Source organism: Kryptolebias marmoratus, linkage group LG3 (assembly GCF_001649575.2).
Source record: "Kryptolebias marmoratus isolate JLee-2015 linkage group LG3, ASM164957v2, whole genome shotgun sequence".
Classification (NCBI taxonomy): Eukaryota; Metazoa; Chordata; class Actinopteri; order Cyprinodontiformes; family Rivulidae; genus Kryptolebias; species Kryptolebias marmoratus.
Genome location: NC_051432.1, coordinates 20,345,833 through 20,368,014, shown reverse-complemented (window position 1 = coordinate 20,368,014; position 22,182 = coordinate 20,345,833). Strand labels below are relative to the sequence as shown.

The 22,182-nt window shown below is 37.1% G+C and overlaps 1 protein-coding gene across 2 annotated transcripts in view; it reads right to left on the bottom strand.

The window, feature by feature from the left end:
• Window positions 1-22,182, bottom strand: part of prkcaa (protein kinase C, alpha, a) — a 123,360-nt gene that overhangs the window by 76,606 nt on the left and 24,572 nt on the right. For both annotated transcript variants that reach the window (XM_017435192.3, XM_017435193.3), the window contains exon 3: window positions 81-163. In XM_017435192.3, coding sequence (XP_017290681.1) covers window positions 81-163 — 83 coding nt within the window. The remainder of the gene's footprint in view (window positions 1-80; window positions 164-22,182) is intronic.

Genomic DNA, 22,182 nt, shown 5'->3' with positions numbered 1-22,182 from the left:
GTGTTGAAGTGCAATGGCAAGAATGGAACCTCCTTAACAACAAACAAACAAGAGGGAACAGCTGGTACTTGATTACTTACATCTGTGTCGGGTCCCTTATCTGCCCCCGGGCAGGAGAATGTGACAAATTCATGGCACCTCTTGTGAACCACAAAACAGCAAACTGCAGGGTAAGAAAAGAGGAAAAGAGACAGAGAGATGAGAAGAGAGTTCCAGAGAAAAGAGAGAAATACATAGACAGATGGGAAAGACAGACAAAGAAAAAAAAAGAAAAAGAAAGTGAGACATGGTTAAAATCCAGTGTTTTATCACTGACCAATACATACACAGACTCCAAAAGGAGATGCAGATTTGAGAGCACAATCAGGGACTGAAACAAATGACTAATGTTTGGGGCTAGGTTCTGTGTCATGTTGCCAAATGGCCAGTCCTGCCTGCAAGCTGGCTGCTCTTATTGCTCAGCGCCACCAACATGACGGGAGCTAACCTCAAGCACACACAAGAGCCTTTAATGCAGACGAAAACAAACACATCCACAGAGCGACACTCCAGCCGAATATGCAAACACTGAACGCACATCCGGGGTTTTTGCACTTGGATTCTTGTGCCTACACGCTGTCGGAGCACACAGAGTCATTCTCTTGGACTAACTGCCAGGTCACTGAGTACACTGTAACATGCAGCCAGTGGAAGCAGCTGAGTCAACGTGGAAGATGGCGCCTGTTACCAGCTCTCTGTAACTGAGACAAGACAGGGTGAGGGAGGCTAACTGGCCATCATAAAAAAAATATATATATATAAAAAAAAAAACACAAAACTGCATTTGTGTCCAGGCTAAGAACAAGTAAGCTTTGCTTCAGGCTTGTTTTGAAACAACACTCCCCTCTCCATCTTTGACAAGTTAATGTTTTCAAGGCCAGTGTCAGCCGCATGAGATAAAAAGCAACTAAATTGGTGGTTTTCAATATATATATATATATATTTTTAGTATCCACAGGCAAACTCTATTAGAGATGTGAGTCGCATTGGTTATGTGATGCATTTCAAAAGACCTTGCTTGTCTTTCTGCTTTAAATTCCAGTTGATCTCAGCTCAGCTCTCAGTGAGTGCTGAATCATCATGGTTAATTTAGCTTTTAGCTAGGATTTTGCTCATTTTAGCTTTTTAGCCTTTGTTTTGTTCATTTCAACTTTTAGCTAACTTTTAGTGTGACTGCTGAATCGGTCTATTAAAAATGTAGGAAAAATATTACAGTACAGATTTTCAAAAAGAAAGAAAAGTAAATATAATTTAAATTAAACTCTTTATAAATAAAAAGTCTAAAACCACTTTGGTAATAATCAGTAAGGACAACAGGAAAAGACTAATGTCAAAAAAGATGGTTTAGGCATAAATCAAAACCTGTTATTTATTAAAGCTGCTACCCATACCCGGAAATTATTCAAGAAAGAAGCCATTCAATCAAGTGTATGTAACACATCATTAAACAAAGAAGAAAAAAAAACTCACAAAAGAGCCATTTCTTTTCAGAATGATAATCTCCACAAAGTGGGTTGAGGCACATATATTACATTTTCTTCATAAATCATTTTCCATTCTGGCACCTTATCAGAAGCCACAACAGCATCAATTGTCTGCAATTCAAATCTGCATTCAGCCACATAGTGAAACAGAAAGAAAAGCATTCCTTCAGCAGCCTGCACTGCCTACATAAACACTGTGGTATTACTAAATGTTTGTTTTTAATGTGGGTGGAAACTACCCTGTCAATATGTACAATATTGTTTGGAGTTCTGCTCCAAGTAAAGCATACTCTTCTTCTACGTTTCACAGGAACTTATCCAGGAAATTAACTGCATCAAGGCTGGATTTATTATTGGGAAAATGTTATTAATGTGACTGAAAAATACATCATTTTTAATGTCTTCAAGACTCGGGGGGGGGGGAATCCACGATATCTTTATGGACCTAGGTAATTCTCTTTGTCTTCACTAAGATAACATAATACATTTGTAAATATTTACAAATGGTTTCTAGTGAAAACAATATAAGTGGCTTTTAATTCCTTTAAAGACAGCTTTGTGCAGAGCATTCACCTGATACTTACAGGTATATCTAGTCAAATATTAGCTGATAAAACTAACCAGTGTTTGTATTGTAAAGAGGTATCGCTGAGGTATCTCTTTTTGTGGTATTGCCAAACAACAAAAAGCCACATCAACAAATACTGACACTGTTATACAATTTAAGAAAAAATTTGATACAGCAATATGAAATACACTAAACTTAAATAATCTGTGGAGGGGAACAAAAAGAAGACCTTGCCAAGTCCAATCATATAAAATTAAAAATAAAAGCTTTTTTATAAGATTGCATTTCATCTGCAACTTCTAAAATTACCAAGTAACTGCAGCTCATATTGGTGACAAAATCAAAAGTTTTCCATAACTGTCTGTATGAGACGATGGACCAACTGCTTCCACAGAATATGATGGGAGATACATTAGAAGAAAAGTATCGTTTGGGCCAGAAACAACAAATGGTCAATAAACGGGTGGAAATCCGTGCTCCGGTTTAAGGAGTGTTTCATTGGAGGCAGAGACAGTTAACAGATGGTATCTTCACGTGTGGTTCTCACTTTGAAACATGAAGAGGAAAAGTGTGAAAGTGATGCAGGGAAACCAGAACATTCTGCAGCAACAAACCATTCTCTCTCATTAGTGTTTCATGATTTTAAACAAAACAAGAACATGGGGGAAGGGGGAGATAATAATCCAGGATGTTGTTTCTTTAACCAAGAGTGGAAGTGGTTGTGTGGTCTCTTATAAGACCTCAACTGAAAAGCTCAGCTGGTAGGGTTTATGAACCTGAACAAAAACATTACAAAAGAAACTAGCATTTCTTGAAGGAAGGTATACTGCCTGCTGTCTGGCATGTAAAAGTTTTAAACAAATATCTTGCACTCGGAGTATGTGTTGAATATGTATGGATGAGTCTCTACTATTACCACTCCAAATTTTACCCAAATATCTGTAAAACTGACTAAATTATAGCCATGTTTGTATTTGAAAAGGTTGATTAGCCATCATCCACTGGTTCACAAGACATTTTGCTAACAGACAGACAGGTTTGACTCTGACAGTTAAAGCCAAAGCTGTAAACATAGTTTTTGCGTGATCTGTTAGTGCTTGAAGTCTCTGTTGGGGGTGACACTGACCTGCAAATGCACCAAATCTTGGCTCAATATCTGTAAAATTGACTGAATTAAAGCCACTTTTGTGCTTGCAAAGTTGATTAGGTGTGGCGGCCATATTGAATCATGCTTGCATTGTAATTTGTCTCCTGGTTTGTGAGATGTTTTGCTAAAAGACAACCAGTTAAATACCTACAGACCGATAGAAACACAGGGAGTTACATTACTGCCTGCCTTTCATGGAGGCAGGCAACAGCAAATGTTCAGCAAAAGTTGGAACTGCCTCAAGACTGATTCATGTGACAACTTTAATGAATGTGTGCAGCTCATTTTTTATATAACTTAATTAAACAAGACAGTAACAGTGGAACTGAACTAAACTGAAGTAACTTCAGCAATTCAGGAAATGACCATTTTTAATAAATGCTTCATAAAAATATTAGAATAAAAGTAAAAGAAAAAAAATCATAAATAATGTTTACTATGATTCATGTGCTACATTAAATAATAAAGAGTTTGACCTCAAACATATTTGTATTCACATAATAATGACAAATCAATACACCCCTCCAAACACGCAATTATCACATCACCATCAACCCAACCCCTTCTACTGCCTCACGCCTCACAGGAGCAATCAGTCAGAGGAGTCAATGACCAGTATGAAATATAACTCACACCGCTGCCAACCTGCAGTCAGACAGGTTATACATTTCGGTAACACAGAACCTCCATAATTTATCCCAAACTACTGTAAGAGGCTGATGGGACTGAGCAGGCCCAGTTCTCTCATTAAAGACGAAAAGCTGTTACAGAAAGCAATGCATGTACCAATCTGCTGTTTTACTTCAACACATGAAATAGGGGTGTTTTATGTAGTGCATACTGTCTTTTTAGAAGGAAGAAATGAAGACTTTTGTTGCATATCACTGTTTTTATATAATGCTTTAAAAGAAGCTGTGTTTTTGCTGAGTCACTTATTTAAGGGATAGAAAAGTGATTATCATTGCAAAACAAATATATATATATATATATATATATATGTATTTGACCTGAAGATATTCTGTTTATTCTTTCCCTAAATTTATCGAGATGGTCTGACAATTACTGGACTGATGTTTTAAAATAAATTATGGTGTAACAAACATCTGTCTCACATGGCTAATCACATGATCAATTAGTAGTTAATGCTTTTAGCAAAAAAACAAAAACAAACATTGTTTCCTGTAGCATAAAATATGTGAATAACTCTAATCCACTAATATATTGCTAAGACAACTATTACAGATTTTGTGTGTATCTTTCTTGTACTTTAAGGTTTGTTTTCTACAGACTACCTATAGCTTGGAGCAACAACATGCAGCCAACTTCATGAGTTAAAGGTGCTATGTGTGACTTTAGAAAACCACAGGGTATTGAATCGAGAGCAGCAGAGTTCCAATCCAAAACAACAAAGCCAAATCTATACCTGAAACATGATTTGAATCGTTTCAGGCAGCTTGAAGATTGTTGAAGGTGATTTTTAAAAGTTTGCCCGAGCTAAGCTGAATGACAGGAACACACATGTGCAGCACAAAACTCAGCAGCTACATTTACAACCCATATATACACATCGAAAGGCATGGAATCTCACTATAGTATACTTTTGCTGTGTATCAAATGTCAAATGTGCTTGCAAACTTACATTTAGTTAAATTTTAAGGCAATATCTCAACAATGACAGTGACTCAGAAATACTTATCTTGGTTTTCAAAAGAGCTCAAACAAATTGAAACTAGGAAAGAACATCATGCTGTAGTAGGACCATAAGAGAAAAATAAGTTGTATATTTCAAATATGATTTAGGCTAAGGAACAAACAACCTCTGTGTAATAAAAAGTCCCCATCTAATCAAAGCTGCTATGAACTTAATGGGTTGCATCCATTTTAATTCCTATTTTCTTGAATTTTTACACAAATGTCCTTCTGAAGTTAAACTGGTTGATCCAAACACCAAATTGTTATGTTTTTATTATGCATGTAATAGGTACTTTTTTATTTTCTTTAAATTATGGGTTTAGTTGTGAAGAGAAGAATAAGGGGGTTGTAAAAGCGAGCTTTGGATGCAGAGTAAAACAGAAAAGGAGGCCAGTTGAGACAGGCAGAGATTAAGAAGGCTGACATTCAGTATCTCTTGGTGTTCTCATTAGTGGTCAGCTGCTTGTGATCAGTTTTCCCAGTGGCCTTGTTCTGAGACGATGCTTACAGGTTTAATACATCCATCATCTCTGCCACCAGTGTCTATTAGGAGCTGCAACAACAACAAATTGGATAGAACCTGAGACTTTGGAGACTGGTGATTCTGTATAAGGAAATTAAGCCTTACAAAAACATGTTAAGAATGGATTAGTCATCTTAAGCCCTGTGAAAAACAAAATTTGAAGGGTGTGAGGTCCAGTGTTTGACAACAGCGAAAATGTCACCAAACAACGAAAGCAGCCCAGATGAGAGGTTTTAATAATGTTTTCTGGAGCAGATAAAGAGACTTGTCAGCCAACACAATATTACCCTCACTCAGTAGACAGGATTAATTATGGAACAAATGAGACTTTGATGAGTCTTTTCAAATTATTGCCGTTCAGCACAACACAAATTTATTTTTGTCCACAAAATATAAAACTGATTAAATCTACGTTAATTCTCCCATTGGAAAATCAATTTCTTCCACATCTTCCAGATCAAGAGTTCATGGGAACAATTTCCTCTTTTTTTCATGACTATAGACAGGAAATTAAAACGAAGTAAAGATTTAGTTTTATTCACTTCAGATGTATGGAGATTGATTTCATCCCAAGAAACCTTGCACAAAGAACTTGCAGCTTTTAGATCTAACTATTAGCAGACCTTGCAGCTGACTGGTGGCCTTGTCGGAAGCTTCTATAACTAGATGGAAAATTTCTCATTAGTTCTTGTTGCTGAATGACTGAACCACTTTTCACTGCAGCCAGACGATAACTGCTTGGCCATGACAACATGAATGTGGAAAATTATCAAAGAGGAGCAATTTAGATCATTCAAAGAAAAATTGTGTCTGTAGAAATGTTTTGGACATAACCTAATCCAGAGCATTACTATGAACAGTACGCAGGCAAGTCTGACACTGTAGGCGTCAGAAGGATGTTAAATTTTAGCAACAAATGTGAAACATGAAGAGGAAATGTCAGTTTTACAAACTGAGTTCAAAACTTGAACTCATCGGCACATTTTTGCCTCTAAAAAAGGAGTGGTCTTACTGGCTGTTATAGCTCTGAGCATCGTCTCATGGGCAAGTGACTACATTTCATTATACTGACTTTGTCATGCTAAGACATGCTCTGCTTAATGCAAGTTAAAACTAACCTGACATGCCATGTGATTTATTATAAAAGAGCCATTTTGGAGGTGTTTTGATAAAACAACAATCAGCTGGTATCTGATTTGATCCCCAGTTATTTTTTGGTTTTTGTCTCTTTTTGTTATGTTTTGCTTCTGAGGAGCGAAACGTAAAGGGTTCGGTTTACTTTGTTAACATGACGGCAGCCGATCCAGTTGAACAGGTAAAGAGGCGAGGCGAGGCTCAGAATGCAGTCTGAGGGAGTGGTTCCTCTTAGAGGACTGTGAAACTTGAGAGTTTAACCCTAACCCTAGCCTTTTTAACACCTCCTGGTCTAAATATTGTCCCCTGAAATGCCAAGCAGGTAGACTTAGCTGGTGTCACACCTGTGATGCAACTATTTTTTGCAGGATCAAGGCTGAGCAATCTGCATGCTAATGATTTAATCTTCCCCCTTCACTCTACATAGCTTTATATTTTTTAGGTAACTAAAATCAGAAATACAGACATTTGTCCTCAATACTTTTTTTTTTGTACATTGAAGAATTTAAAACATTAAATAAGTCTGACTGGAAGAAAGACTCTTAATGTAACTGAGATCCTCCTCTATTTTGCAGTTTTTTGAAACATTTAAAAAAACAACTTTTTTTTCCCCCTAGTTAATTATATTCTAGTCTTGCACAAAGGTCTTGAGATACTGAACCCTGATCGCAGCTCACGTAGTGCTGCTCAGGTCATGTAAACAAAATTAAAATTAGATTCCATTTGATATTAAAAGCTTCTGGCTATCAAGAAGATTGTGCAAATTTAAACGGCTCTATCAGTGCTATCAGTGCTCAGTTGAAGAATTGTGGCTCACACATTTTATAGACTGTCAAAAGAAAACCCATTTGTGATTTAGTTGCTGATAATTGACACATAAGCCCACATAATGGGCACTTGTTAAAGAGTAGAGGGCTGGGGGCAGTCAAGAGGACGTGAACTGCACTCTACAGAAATCACACAATAGGGGAAAACCCTGCAGATATAACAGTTGGAACAAGACAGGAGACTCTTTTAATGCAAGCAGGAAATAAGTAAAATAGTAGAAAGTAACAGTAAAGGGGCTGTTCATACTTTTTCTCCTTTATATTCATAGCCCGAAGTGGCAATGGATATGTAAATACTGAGGGAAAGACGTAATCTTAGCGGTCAATAGCATATCTGAGAGCATAATATTCATAACCTACAGTGGTGAGGTGAAAAATATTCAATAAATGTCGTCTTTCTGAATAATTAGTGTTTCATCATTTGGACAACGGGACAACTATTAGTCATGCACTCCACAAATCTGGCCTTTATGAAAAACCGGCACAAAGAAAGCCAGAAGTCCTGTTTGCCACAATGAATGTACTAAGACAAAAACTGAACGTTCTGGCCTAAATGCAAAACCCTGTGTGTGGCAAAATCCTAATACAGCACATCACCCTGAACACACCATTTTCACCTTGCAACATGGTGGTGGCAATATCATGCTGTGGGGATGCTTTTCTTCAGCAGGGACAGGGAAGCTGGACGGAGTTGATGGGAGGATGGATGGAGCTAAGCACAGAGCAATTATAAAAGAAAACTTGTTAGAGGCTGCAAAAGGTCATCCTTCTGCTGGTTCAACTTCAAGCAGGACAGCGACTGAAAATATACAGCCAGAGCTACAATGGAATAAATTAGATTAAAGTATATTCATGCTTTAGAATGGCTCAGTCAGAAATTTAGACCTAAATCCAAGTGAGAACCTGTGGCAAAACTTGAAACTTGCTGTTCAAAGATGCTCTCCATCCAATGACTGAGCTTGAGCTATTTTCCAAAGAAGAATGGGCTAAGATGTGTCTTTAGATGCGAAAAGCTGGTAGAAATACACCTCAAATAACTTGCAGCTGTATTTGCAGCCAAGAGTGGTTCTACAAAGTATTGACTCGGTGGAGCTGAATACAAATTTTACAAATTTTATTCGTAAAATATTTCAAAATCATGCATGACTTTCATTCCACTTCACACTTATGTGTTACTTTGTGTTGGTCTATCACATAAAATCCCAGTAAAATACTTTGAGGGTTTGTGCTTTTAATGTCACAAATTGTGGAAAAGGTCAAAGTGTATGAATACGTTTTCAATAAAGTTGTATGAATAAGATTCCCAAAACCAAAGGCAGGTGAATGTTGCCTGAAGCTTTTCATCCAACCACTTCTGGCAATAGTTTATTTGTACAGTGGTTTTGATAGTTTTAGAATAGAAGACCTGTATTGTAACTGTATTTCTTCTGTTGTTACAAGAACACCTTATTTACTATTAGAGAGTAACTTCCAACAGGATTCTTATTTTCACATACAGTTCATTTCTTATGATGACTTAATAGCTAATATGATCCATAATTATGAGAAAATTGCTTAATATGATCTCTGAAACAAACTAACTGTGCTGGCAAATACTACAAGCATCGTTTAATTTCACTGACTGAATTAACTGCTTCTTTACTGAGAGACACACAAATAGATTTAGATGTTTAATCATCTTTGGAAACTGGTTTTCCCTGCCAAACAACACGCTGTGTGTGTGTGTGTGTTTGGAGGGAGGCAGTGTGTGTGGCTGCGTGTGTGTGCTCGTATGTGTGTGTGTGCCTATGTCTGTGCTTGTGAAAATCATTCTCAGGATTCTTCTCCAGATGCCGCCGCTCTCTGCTAACTGGCCCTTAATAAATGCCTGACTGAGTCCTTTCAGGTAAAGAGAGTCTTTTTCACACATGAATGGTTTGTTTTGAGGAGCCGAGGGGCTGTGGATTTGACAATTCATTCGATAGCCGCTAACAGCTTTGGAGAGAAGAAACTCAACAAAAAAAATAAAAAATAAAAGTATTTTTGAACAGACCAAGCTGAGCATCCAATGAACAGAATTGAACTGAAAACGGCATCTAACTGTGGTGGTGTTTTGTTTCTCCTGGTTCCTCTCAAATGCTTTTACATCTTGAAGTAAACTTTAATGAACGTTCAGAAAGCACAGGATTAGTCCCTGAAATAAAAAGAGAACAAATGAGCCAAATGAGTGGAAGCAATTTAACAATGAAGAACAAAATGAATGCTCAGGTCTGAAGCCTTTATAATTCTCCCTAACTGGCATGGCCACAGCACTACATCAGATTAACACACACTAAAAAAGGTATTTAACTCATCCCAACTGAAATTAGGAAACAGTTAGATTAAGTCTGCTATCACTCTGGAATAAAAACCTCTGGACTGATTTTAGGGTTTAATTTCAAAACATGTTCTACATACAGACAACACCAATCCACTCTTCTGAACATTATCAAACCAGCGATCAAGGACAAAATATGTAGGATCCTAAATATCTTGATGCTAATACAGCAGGAAAATAATACAAAAACACATTGTAGGTAATTTGTTGAATTGACCAAAGTCCTAATACCACTAATCTAAAGCAAACATATAGATACAACCCCCTACCAGCCTCATCTGGTGTATTATTAAGAAGCCATTATCAATATCCTTGGTGAAAACCTCCTTGTGCAGAACTTCAATTTCTAATGCATAAAATACCATCAGATTACTCTTGCTCTACCCAGCTTGAAGAAAATGCCTCTATAAACAAAATTCTGTACTTTTCATTCTCTAAAAGGAGACTAAAACAACTGTGTAGCTTTCTTCTCAGCAGGCTTCGAGGCTGGGCTCTGCTTTCTGTTCCAAACCATGTGGTAACATGAAAAGAGACACAGCTGGTATGAATTAGGGCTGTTTCTCTACAGCTGAAAACATCGCACAAACAAGCAGATTTTTGTTTTGCCCAAAGTTTTCAATAATTCCAAAAGAGCTGGGCACATTGAACAATTTAATCTGAAAACCCTTCAACGCTGAGACTTAAAAAAAGTGTATACACTTAATGTTGACATTTAAATGCAGTAAATCTCACAGAAATCTTTTAACACAAGGGCAGTTTGTTAAACAGACTTGTGGGAATAAGCTGACACAATATTGTTTGTAAAATCAATTTTTATGAGGAATTTTTAAAAGGTCAGACTCACGGGGATAATAAACAACGTTTTGTTTATATTTGTGTTTTTTTTTCTTTGGTAGTCACACATGTCTGCGTATTAATACAATTTATAATTAAAAATGACAAAAACACTGATGCAGTTCATGTCTGCATAAAATAAAAACTCTGAACGAGATGGTTTTTAATACACTGAACTTTGTGGTTTGTTAATTCAATGAGGAAACTCCCTGCCGACCTTACCCTGGCTGGGATTTAAAGTAATTGATAGTGTAAAGTTTCAATGAGATTTTGAAAAAGGCAGAGCTAATCCACAGCACAGCACATCCTGTAATCTTGTGGCAAGAGCAGGAAAATACATCCCAGAGAGGTGAGAACAGGCACTTGTGTTTGTTTTAAGACATATTTATGAAGCAAAAACCATTCCTGCAGCAGCTTTCAAAGAAACGTGATTTTGAGAGTTAAAAAAAGTAAAAAATACTTTCACAATGAATGTGTAGTCTTCACAGGAGCTGATTAAAAAACTAACAATAGAGATTTGTATGCAAATAATTAACTAACAGCTTGTTGCAGAAACAAAAATCTGGATGTAAGGTTGCATTTATGAGAAAATTTACATTAAAAATATGCAGTAACTGAAGCTACGGTCACCGTGGCTGAGAAAAACTAATATTAATCTTAAACAAAGATTACCTTCCTGAAATAGGGTAACTTACTTTCTTTTTTAGAAGTTTTATAGTCAATGTTAAATAAAATTTGAGTGAGAACAGTAGGTTTCAAACTATTTGCCTTGAAGGAAAAGTTGATTAAGGTTTTCAAAAAGTTCTCAAATGAGATCCAAAAGAGTGAAATCTACTGTAGAATAAAAGAAAAGACTTCTGGAAAGAACAAACCCTTTTTTTAACCATAAACTGATAGTGGGCTTTCCGTTTTTTCATTGTCTCTATTATAAAAGAATTGATTTCTATCCCCATCAATAATTCATGGTCGTGCCCTGACATTTACACCCTACCATAATGGGAAACACCTTAACAGTGACTCTGAGAGACACATAAATAACACAACTGTGTGGCAAAAAGAAATACAAATGTAGGTTGAGTTTTAAATGTCACCATAAAGGTTTTATTTTCTTATGTTCTGAACCATTTAAATGTTTAACTGAAAGGCAAACATTAGGAGTAAAAGTAATGATATGTCTGTGATATGGCCATTGTGTTGTGTGTATTCAAAGTTCATTGGCTTAGAGACACTGTGTGTGTGTCTTGTGTGTGTGCGTGTGTATTATAGTTCTCAGTTCATTACAGAAGGCTCTTGCAGTTGCAGTTTGCCATTAATTTATGTTACACACTATTGGTATGCATTATTTATGTTGTGCTTCTTTATTATTATTATTATTATTATTATTATTATTATTATTATTATTATTATTATTATCTATCTTGTTTGTATTGCAGTTTTATAATTCAGAACTGTGCTCTTACCAGTTTAATTTCAGCTCTGAGTTATTAATAAGAGCGCCTAAATTGCAGATTTATAAATCCCGTGATTTCTTATTTATATGTCCATTTAATTAGTTTGCTTCTGCCTGTTTTGTGCAATAATAGCTCAGGAGGTCTTTCAGTGGGAGTGGTGCAATAAGAACAGCCAAAGAAACTGCCTCTTTCTGGATCAGTGACAAGGTTTGATAAATGGGGGAGGCACATGAAAGAAAAATATGAGTTTGATATTAAAGGAAAACAAACAAACAATAAAAAGGACAATGAGAGAGTAAAATGCACCTGCTGCACTCTGTATGTTTTGTGGATCTGCTAACAGAAACCAAAGGTTGAGCTTAAGAAACAGAAAAAAAGGAGACACTTGATCCTGCAAACAGTGACTTGGAGCCTGAAATTGGGCCAGCAACATGTAATTGTGAGGATAAACAATAAACAACCCAGGGACAGGCAGTCGGAAAACACCTCATTGACACTCAGCTTCTAAATTACATGTGTCAGGAGGAGGTTCAAATTAGGGGAACCCTTCTTTTACAACAGATACAAAAGAAAAGGCTGAGCACGCTAACTTATCTTTTGTGCTGACAGGTAAATTCTACATGATTCATGGCAGGGAAGGTAATGGTTTGAAGCCATGTTGTTTGTGGTAACACTTGAACGACACGGTTGCAGAAACAATAAAGTTTATGGTCTGTCACCAAAAAATAATGAAGAAAAGTGTAAAGCTTGTATTTTTTTCATTATTACAACAAACTGGAATCATTATTGTATATTGTTATTAGTTCAAAGACACAGATATAAGTGATAATGGAAGATTAAGTTGGGAGGTCAGAGTGAGAACTGAACCAAGCTGCCACCTTTTACAGCATCTATTTATTTTCAAAGTCAGCTTTATCGACATTTCATACACACTAAATCTTTCCCAGATGAGTTACAGCTCCTGATGGAGCCTAAAACATTGATCTCGGATAACATCTTGGCAGTTCTCAATATTTCTCACACCTGAAGAAATTACACCATGACAGAGCAGGCCAATAAACGGAAAACACTGTGATACCCTTTCACTGAAAAATACTTTTATTGGCAGTATCCTGGGATTTCATCACTTCAAGCACCCCTAAACGTGTCTGAAAACACTTTGTTTCATTAAGCCAAGGCCAGTACAAAAAAAAACCCTCACAGGTGTAAAAATATTCTCTGTGTTTTTACTGCTTTCAATATAAGCTATATAAAAATAGTTTCATTACAAGTTGAAGCTATTTCTAGTGAAATACTCCTTTCTAAGCAGGTGTTACGAGAAGCTTACAGACTGAAAAAGATGTGTTTGTATGTGTGTTTACATTTTTTGTGTGCATGCATGCAGGCCGCTTATGAACAAAAATTTACCCCAACTAAAACTGAAAACAGAGGCCTTCTCATCCACGAGAATCATCAACCAAACAAACCTGTCATAAGTCATTTTGATGCACATTGCAATCAACCTAAGTCCAAACATGAGCAGACTATAGAAGCTAAAAAATTTGCACATGCAAGTAACATAGAAGCACACACCCTTACATAATGGTTTGAATGTCGCCATCGTTCCCGGGGGTCTTGGATTGCAGAGGCCACAGATATTCATCAGAGATTACTGGGTGTGGTGGTAAACAGTGTGACTCATGACACATACATCATCAAGCAGTACGTGAACACTGCTGTGAATGTGCACAAAGCTAAAGTAAGCACAAGTAAAAAGCAAAAATATTTAGTGTTTACAAACTGAAGCTCAGGTCCATGGGGAGATTTCTCAAGCTGAGAAACAGATTTAATTTAATACTGAATCAATGCAGGTCATGACATACATATAAATCCTCTATTTTGAGTATAACAAAAGGTTTAGAGTAAAATCTTCCTAAAAAGTTTTAAAGTGTCCTATTATTTCTGCCAAAAAAGGTAGATAAAAATGTGTGGCCACTAAATATACACTGTTAAAAATGCCTGGGAAAAAAGTAAGATTTATATGAACTGAACAAGTGGAAACAGTGACATGAGTTTATTCGAAGCAGAGGAGACCCGATGTCTACCTGTAAAACTGAAGGGACAGGATACAGCAGCTCGGTGTGGCTTTACATGACGCAGACGCTGTCAAACTCACATAAGAAAAAGTGAGACTGTGTGTGTTTGTAACTGTGACTTTCACTGCCCTGACAGTGTCAAAAGTAAACACCTGATGTCAAAGTTTACCATAAGTAGGTGAAAGATATTCATATATCATTTTACACAGTGCCCAACTCACTGTGAGTAAAAATTCAAGTCAGGATATATTTATATAGAGGCATTTCACGCATAAAGTGACACAAGGTGGTTTTCATTGAATATTTAAAAACTGTTTTAAACAAAGACAATTTTGCAGGATCTGTCAGCGTTTGGAGTGTGTGTTTGGGATGACTCAACGAAACACATGCCAAATTTGAGCTCAATGTCTGTTAAAACTAAAGGCCTGGCAATTCTTAAAGGAATGCATATTGTCCACCACCTTTCATGCCAGTTTTAAACTATAATCGTCTTATGCTGAGAAGGGATAGAGTTATAGCCATTTTGGTCAAATTGTATTGCATTTTCTGTTTTTAATCCATCGACTGGATCATGAGATATTTTTCTAACGTTACAGACAAACAAACACAGGCAATTACATGACTGACTGCCATTCAAGGTGGCAGGCAATGACTGAAAAAGTAGCTTGTTAGGATTTGTGTCTTTTTGAGGGTTTTTTTGTAATCTTTTGTGTTAGGGGTTTTTGTTAATGTTCTGCTTATGAGATCTGTAATTCTGTTTGCTTTCTTAGGTTCTGTGTGTTTCTGAGTTATCTGTTTTCATTCTTGTGTTCAGTTTTGTTCCCTGTGTTTTTGTTTGTGATGTTTGATTTTACACCTTGTGCCTCCCTGTGTTGTCTGCCACCTTCTCCCTGAGTCAGTACTTTTCCTTGTCAGCCTGTCACACCCATCTTCACCTGTTCCTGGTTTACAATTAGTCGCCTGTGTCCAATTCCTCATCAGCCCCAGCCTATATATTCTGGTTCTTTGCTTTCTGATGTTGCTGTCATGCACTGTCTGGTACTCCTGATGTCGCCTTGTGAGCCTCTGTGTGTTTTCTGTTAGTTTTTGCAGCCACATTAGCCTTTGATTTTGTTCACTTTAATATATTCAGTTTTCTTGAGCTCCCCATGTTGTCTGCATCAGGGTCTGAACCATCCAACCTGATATAGCAACTACACAGTATAGAAGAGTAGGAGCTCAAAAAGCAGAGAAATAGGCCTCTGACCTTTTAAAGATGATGAGCAGAGAATATTAACCTTTAGAAAAAAAGTTAAAGAGAAGTAATAGAGCATATGAATCCAGAAAAACCTATGCGAAATCAAACTTAGACATGACTGATAAGAAGAAAAAGATAAAAGTTTAATGAAGCCTGAGGTTAAATTGAGAGCTGAACGGATTCCAGCAAGAAGGTGGAAAAACAAAGTAAAACTTGCCATGACGGCATAAAAGCAGCTGTCTGTTCCAGCTAACAGTCTGCCACTTCAGAAAGTGTTTTCCCTGTTCCTTTAGCTCCCTAAGCTGTGGTCAGCTGGACAGAAAACTGCTTTTTGTGGTTCTTACAGCCTGCAGTCAGACAGGACATTACAGTCCACAGCGTTGCTCTGAGTGGGTCTGTGTGGGAGGGTGTGTGTGAATATGAGGGGAGGTGTGCACCACAGAGCTGGAAACACTCCAAGACATCCCTCCAGGACTACTGCCACTTACATAACAAGTCAGCTTCTTTCTGGTTCCTTCATTTCTTCTTTCCTAAATATGTTTCCCTCTTTTATATTGTTTAGCCAATTTCCACTTCTCCTGCTCTGACAGCAGGATTATCTCAAGCATCTCATTACACTTGTTAACATGGGGATTCACCAAAGCATGCTGCTAGGGCTCCATTCTTCATTGTCACAGCAGTATGCAACACATGCCAAAGCAGGAAAAGCTCTAACAGCTACTCTGTGGTTTTAAGAAATTGCATAACAGACCAGAGGCAAAGAGAGCACAGCTATGAAGAGGCTGCCTCACAGTGTGCTGCTGAAATAAACCACATCCTTTGTCGATGTTGCAAAGCATAAGGTAGAATAAAGAAAGCAGGTTTATCTATGCAAATAGCAAGGCCATATGGCTGTTGTGCCTGCAGTGCAAACAACCCTGGACTGTTTGCTTGCCATTGTTACAGACCTTGAATGGCATGTGTATGCTGTTATTTTAAGTAAATACGGTATTGCTGAATATTCACTTATATCAGCTGCAAGAGTAAAGCTGACAAGGAAAAACTAAATTTACATAGCATTTATGGAGATTAAACAAATAACATTTCAGCTTTTATTGAGACAATAAAATCTAGGTGGTATGCAACAAGTCATAAAGTTTGTCATCATGGGAGCATTTGAAACATGTCCATTTAAGGCAGATGACTGATGAATTATGTAATTTCATCCCTGAATGCAATCATGTGAGTGTGCCAGTGTCAACCTGCTTAAATGCTGACTGATGCTACTCAAAGACAGTTGTGTCCATCTTTATCAGCATCCAACTTCCTGTCATAGAAAATAACCAATAATGGGAAAGCAGGAAGCAGGATATTTATGTAAAGCAGTGACTGATTACATGTCAGGAAGTGGGCGTGTTCCAGTTCATCTTCATAACAGCCAGCTGCTAAATGCCACAATGCCTGGATAAGTGATTGACATTCGAAGGAGATTATTCACACGCCACCAGACAGTGAATGATGTGCAGCACAAAGATGGTAACTGACCACAGTTTTCATTCAGCTGTGCACAAAAAGATTTATTTGCACCATCTCTCATCACACAATAAATGTGACACTGATAAAACAAATATGGGAACTTGATGTCAAACTCAGTGATTAATAGGTAAAGAGGGGTAAGCCAAACCACCTCAACAAAGCAATTTATAGCCTTTATAAAGTAACGTGCCAGTTTTCCTTTCCTTTATGCAAATTAATAGTGTTTATATTACAAATATTGAGTATAGATTTTATTTGCTATTTTTTAGCATCTGTATCTAATTCATGAGAGTAGTTTTTTTCCCAGGTGCTTATAATGCATCTGAGCTCATTCCTCCTCCCATCAGAAAAACTCCAGAACACTAACTTAATAAAAGTCACTACAGCTGTTGGATAATGTACATAATCTAAAGTTTTTCTTGTTGTTTGTTTGTTTTTTGGGGTTGTTTTTTATTACCAGCAAGAGAACTAGGGTCAGGGACCAAGATCTGTGAGTCACACTTCACTGCCGCAGTAGGTTATAGTGTTGAAATAAACATTAATACAGTGACTTAATGAGATTAGAAACATATTACAATAAACATTGTCTATTGCAACAAAGATTCAGAATATAGGGATATTAATATTAGATATTATTTTTTTGGTAATATTGCCCTGCCCTATTGCCAACAAAAGAATCTACTGATGGCAGCTGAAGGGTGCCACTGTTTACAGATTCAACAGAATGAACAAACAGGTGGGGACAGGTATTTATACCTGAACCCAACTGTGAACCTGGATAAAAACTGCACTCTTATTCATGTGTAAAGGAGCGGTCACTCCTGACAAAAGAATTTCTATTTTTGCTTTATTCTTCTGTCCTAAAAAACTAGGCCAATAATTATATTGTTTTAATCAATAAATGATTTGCAGTTTTAACATTTGTGTCATAAAAACAGGATTTCAAAACTGCATTCAGTAAAAAATTGTTTCATTTGCTTCCCTGCACTGGCAGTGCTCTGTTAGTGTCTCAGAGTGACAGAACAGTATATTATCAGGGACAAGGACCTTTATTAAAGGAACAAATCTTTTATTCACTGTGGATGTTACACACACTTAAAGCTTCCCAAACGCCACACGCAGTTACACGCTCAGTTTACACACACACACACACACACCAGGACAAATCATGCAGAGTCTGTAAGCGAGTGAGCGACATGTGACCTGGTTCATGCTGATTCATGTCACAAGAGCCATACCACACATATCTTTTGTGTTCTGAAGTTTGATGCAAAGAATGTCAGCAATTAGAGCCACAATGGCCACCTCTAGGAAGCATGAGTTCACACCCAGTGTACTCTGTATCTACTTGTTCTCCCTCTTGCTGTCAGGCAGTCTCACACACGGACCAGAACGCACAGACACCACTCTCGAGCGTGTCACCCTTTTAAGCACCACCGAGTCACGGCTGACACGAGGGGAGGCGCACAGCAGCCAGTGTTAAATGGTGTGACAGAGGGGGAGAAAGATGAGGGTGATGATGCTAAAATTAGCACCCTCTGAGAAAGTGACAGATGACCTCATGCCGGTTTTCAACCTAAGAAATCAGGTTGTCTGGCAAAGCTTCCTTCCTTCCCTTCGTTCACTTGCCCCCTCCCTGTTCATTTATTTGTTTTGTTTTGTTTTTATCAAATATTCATTTTGTTTTCCACGCCCCTCTCCAAATATCCTAATATCTCACTTTCTTGGATGACAGAATGGTTCAAAAATTTGGCTCAAAGAGTGCGACTGTCCACCCGACATCTTTAAATGCTTTCAAGACCAGACACAGTAACACAAATAAACTGTAGGCTAAGAATATTTCTCAGTTTATATGATTCAGCACTTCAATATTTGTTGAAGTTTCAAGTATGTAATAAAAACACATACAGTTGTTGGCTTTTCTTGACACAAAGCGATCCTTTTTTCTTTTTTTTTTTCCACAGAGTAGCACATCACTAAACAAAGCTCCTTTATCAGACACTGCACACTGACCTTTTCCTGTTCCCCACATTACACACACACACACACACACACACACACACACATAAACACTCACAGACAACACATCATTATCTCTCTAACACCACCCTGAGCAAAGTTCATTTCTGAAGGGAGAGGCACCATAAAAGTCTGACAGTGCAGCAGGTATTCTTTTAAGTCAAGAATCCCACAAAAAAAGGCCAAAGCTATGGCAGGACAAGTCTATGTCTGTATTCTGCTCCTATTTCATCGTTCCTTTCTGTAATATCAGTGACATAGTGGAGTCCCATAAGGCAGAATTGCATCAATTACTAAGTTTTAGAGACATGAGTAGAGAAACGAGTCTGTCACTGCCAGAAACTGTGCACAAGATAGTTTTAAAATTAAAAAAATGACAGTTAAGGGCTGTTAGTTGGCAATTGCAGCGTCAGAGCACATTATCTGCAACAGCAACAGATATGATGCATGAGTGGCTCGTGTTCACATCAAAAGCAGGAGCAGGCAAGGCTGACACAGACTGACAGAGTGCCTTGAGGCAAACGGATGAATATGCAGGAGAGGTGGAATGTTAAGGAGTGAAAGGTGACCTCCTTTAGGGAGTCTCAGCACACATGAGGAATGATTTCAATAAATCCTGAGGTTGTGTTTTGTATGCATGGGTGCAGTCTAGTTTCTCGTGACCTCAAATACAAATTAAATTTCATACACATAAGCTTCCTAATTATTTGCTAAAACTTGAACATATATTGGACCTGCAATTGTAAATGCAAATTTGTAAATACTTGATAAAAGTGTATCTTTCTTTAACAGTTTTGTACAGTGTTTCCTTAACTTTAGTAATATTATTGCAACAGTTGTGGATGGATCCTTCAGGACCTGCTTTGTAGAAGAAGAAATACTATGACTAATATCTGATAGTGGAGCTTTGAAATGAGCTCAGGGGTGGACACAAAACATTATGCACAGATTTATTTGATACACTTAATGAAGCCTAAGGGTTGGCTAGCACCTTTACAATTTTTTTTTTTTTTTTGTAATTCGCAACAACGCAAGGGGAGGCACTCAGCTGTAAATCTCACTACTTTTTTCCTTGATAGTTATTACCTACTTTATCAGTCTTACTGGTATACTGCTTTTGCATGAAGAAAATCTTGTCAAGGATATTGCACAGGGTTTTAGCAAATCCTAGCTGCTCTATGTTCACTCAAAATCAAACTAACATGCATGGTCAGACGTCAGAAGACTGATCTATAGCAAGACAATTTAGCAGATGTGACCAGAGCAAGGTAAATTCTAAAACTGTCTATAAAGACCTGCTAACTGTGCTAACTTTGCATTGTCATCTGCTCTGCTCTAAGACATCCAAGTCGCTTGAGTAGTTTTTAATTCCTTTAATTGCTTCAAAGCTTCAGCTGAGAGTACACCTTTGGTACTTCACAGATCAATAGTCACAAATAAATGGTATTATTTAAAAAATTATAGGTATTATTGGATAACAAGTCAAAGCTGTAAGTGCCAAAATAGCTGGAAAATGGAAATATTTCATAGGTGAAGGATGCGGCAAATAAATTGATAAAGGGTGGGCAAAATCCACATAGACAGAGGTCTGCTCATAAAATGTAAATGACTGTTTGTAAAGCGTCTCGACAGTTAAACTCTGCTTATTATCAGATTTGTTTAGCTACCATTCAGTCCCCACTTAAAGCCAGAAATATTTCTAAAAAACTCTACAGAAATTTATTTTGACCTGTGTCATTTCCTCTTTTGTGAGAGGCCTAAAAGGGAAACTCTGTAAGTTTGATTCACTTAACGTGGATCACAGTTCCACGTTGGAAAATCTGGAATTAATCTGGAAAAAATGGCTTCCCTGAACACTGCCATAACTAAAACTCATCCGAGGTCATGACATCTTTTACATGTGTCAAACAGATTACCCTGCATTTAATGGCTGCTTTCAAGGGAAACCCCCTTTGCTTACAGACGGTGACATTTACATTCAAAAATGCCATCAGGTTTTGGAATGAATGAACAAGAGCAGCTGAGCTGGAAACAAAAGACATGAAGCAATCATGGCTGTTTCTTTGGCACAAAACGTTGATCCAGATAAGCTCATTTTGCCTCACTATAATTTTAATATTACCTAAAAGCCCAAGAAAATAAAGCTGAAATAATTTATTAAAATTCAACAACTAATAGCAGGCTAAAAAAATAATAAAAGGTGTGGCATTTCATAGTCAAATTTATTTAAGGTAAAAGCTTAGTCACAGAGGCTGGAGTGTGAAGCAAGAAATATTCATTACCACGCTTTGATTATGTGTTGCCTCAAGCACAACCTCAAAATGTAAAATTTGTTGTTAAAATGAAACAGCACTACGCTCAGAAACAAAAGAAATAGCTGTGTAACTGGATGTCGAGTCAGAGTGTGTGATTAAAGTTGATCAAACAAAAGGAGTTAAAAAGCAGGATGTCACCTTGAGTTTACAAAGCATACTGTCTTGAATATGTATGAGTTTGTAGTAAACTTATAATAGAGACACAGTGAAAAAGGAGACATGGGGTATCTGGCAATAACAGATATATACGTAAATGTAGGTGTAAAGACAAATCAAGACAAGCAGATTTTTTTAAAAGCAGTGAGAAAATGAAACTAGCATTCTTTGAATGAATGTGTATTGCTCAACTCCTTGCATGCCAAAGTCATCAAAAAGATCAGTTAATGCTCAGACTTTGTGTTGGGAATGACTTTCAATTACTAACACACTAAATTTTAGCTCAATATCTGTAAAATTGGCTGAGAGATGTTGTTTGCTAAGGTTGGTAAGCTGTGGCAGCCATCTTGAATCAAGTTGATTCCAACAAGTAGGTCATTTGTAGATGTACATCCAATAATTACTTTCTTAGAGTCTCAATAAAATCCAATTAGTGGTTGGTGAGATTTTTTTTTATTAGATTATTATCCACCTTTTATGATGGTGGGGGAAAACAAATAGGATTATAATCAGTGGTGATTATAAGTACAAGTACAGTAACGAAGTACAAGTACTTCGTTACTTGTACTTCTAAGTACAAGTACTTCGTTACTGTACTTAGGAACATTTTTCATGTATCTGTACTTTACTTAAGTATTTTTAAACGTGGGTACTTTCGACTTTTACTTCGCTACATTTTACAGTAAGTATCTGTACTTTCTACTACACTACATTTTTATAATGTGTTGAAGTAAAAAGTAAATTCACGTCACGTTGCGGGTTTTTTATTTGTTCGATAGTATGAAAGTAATCGCAGGTAACGTTAGACCC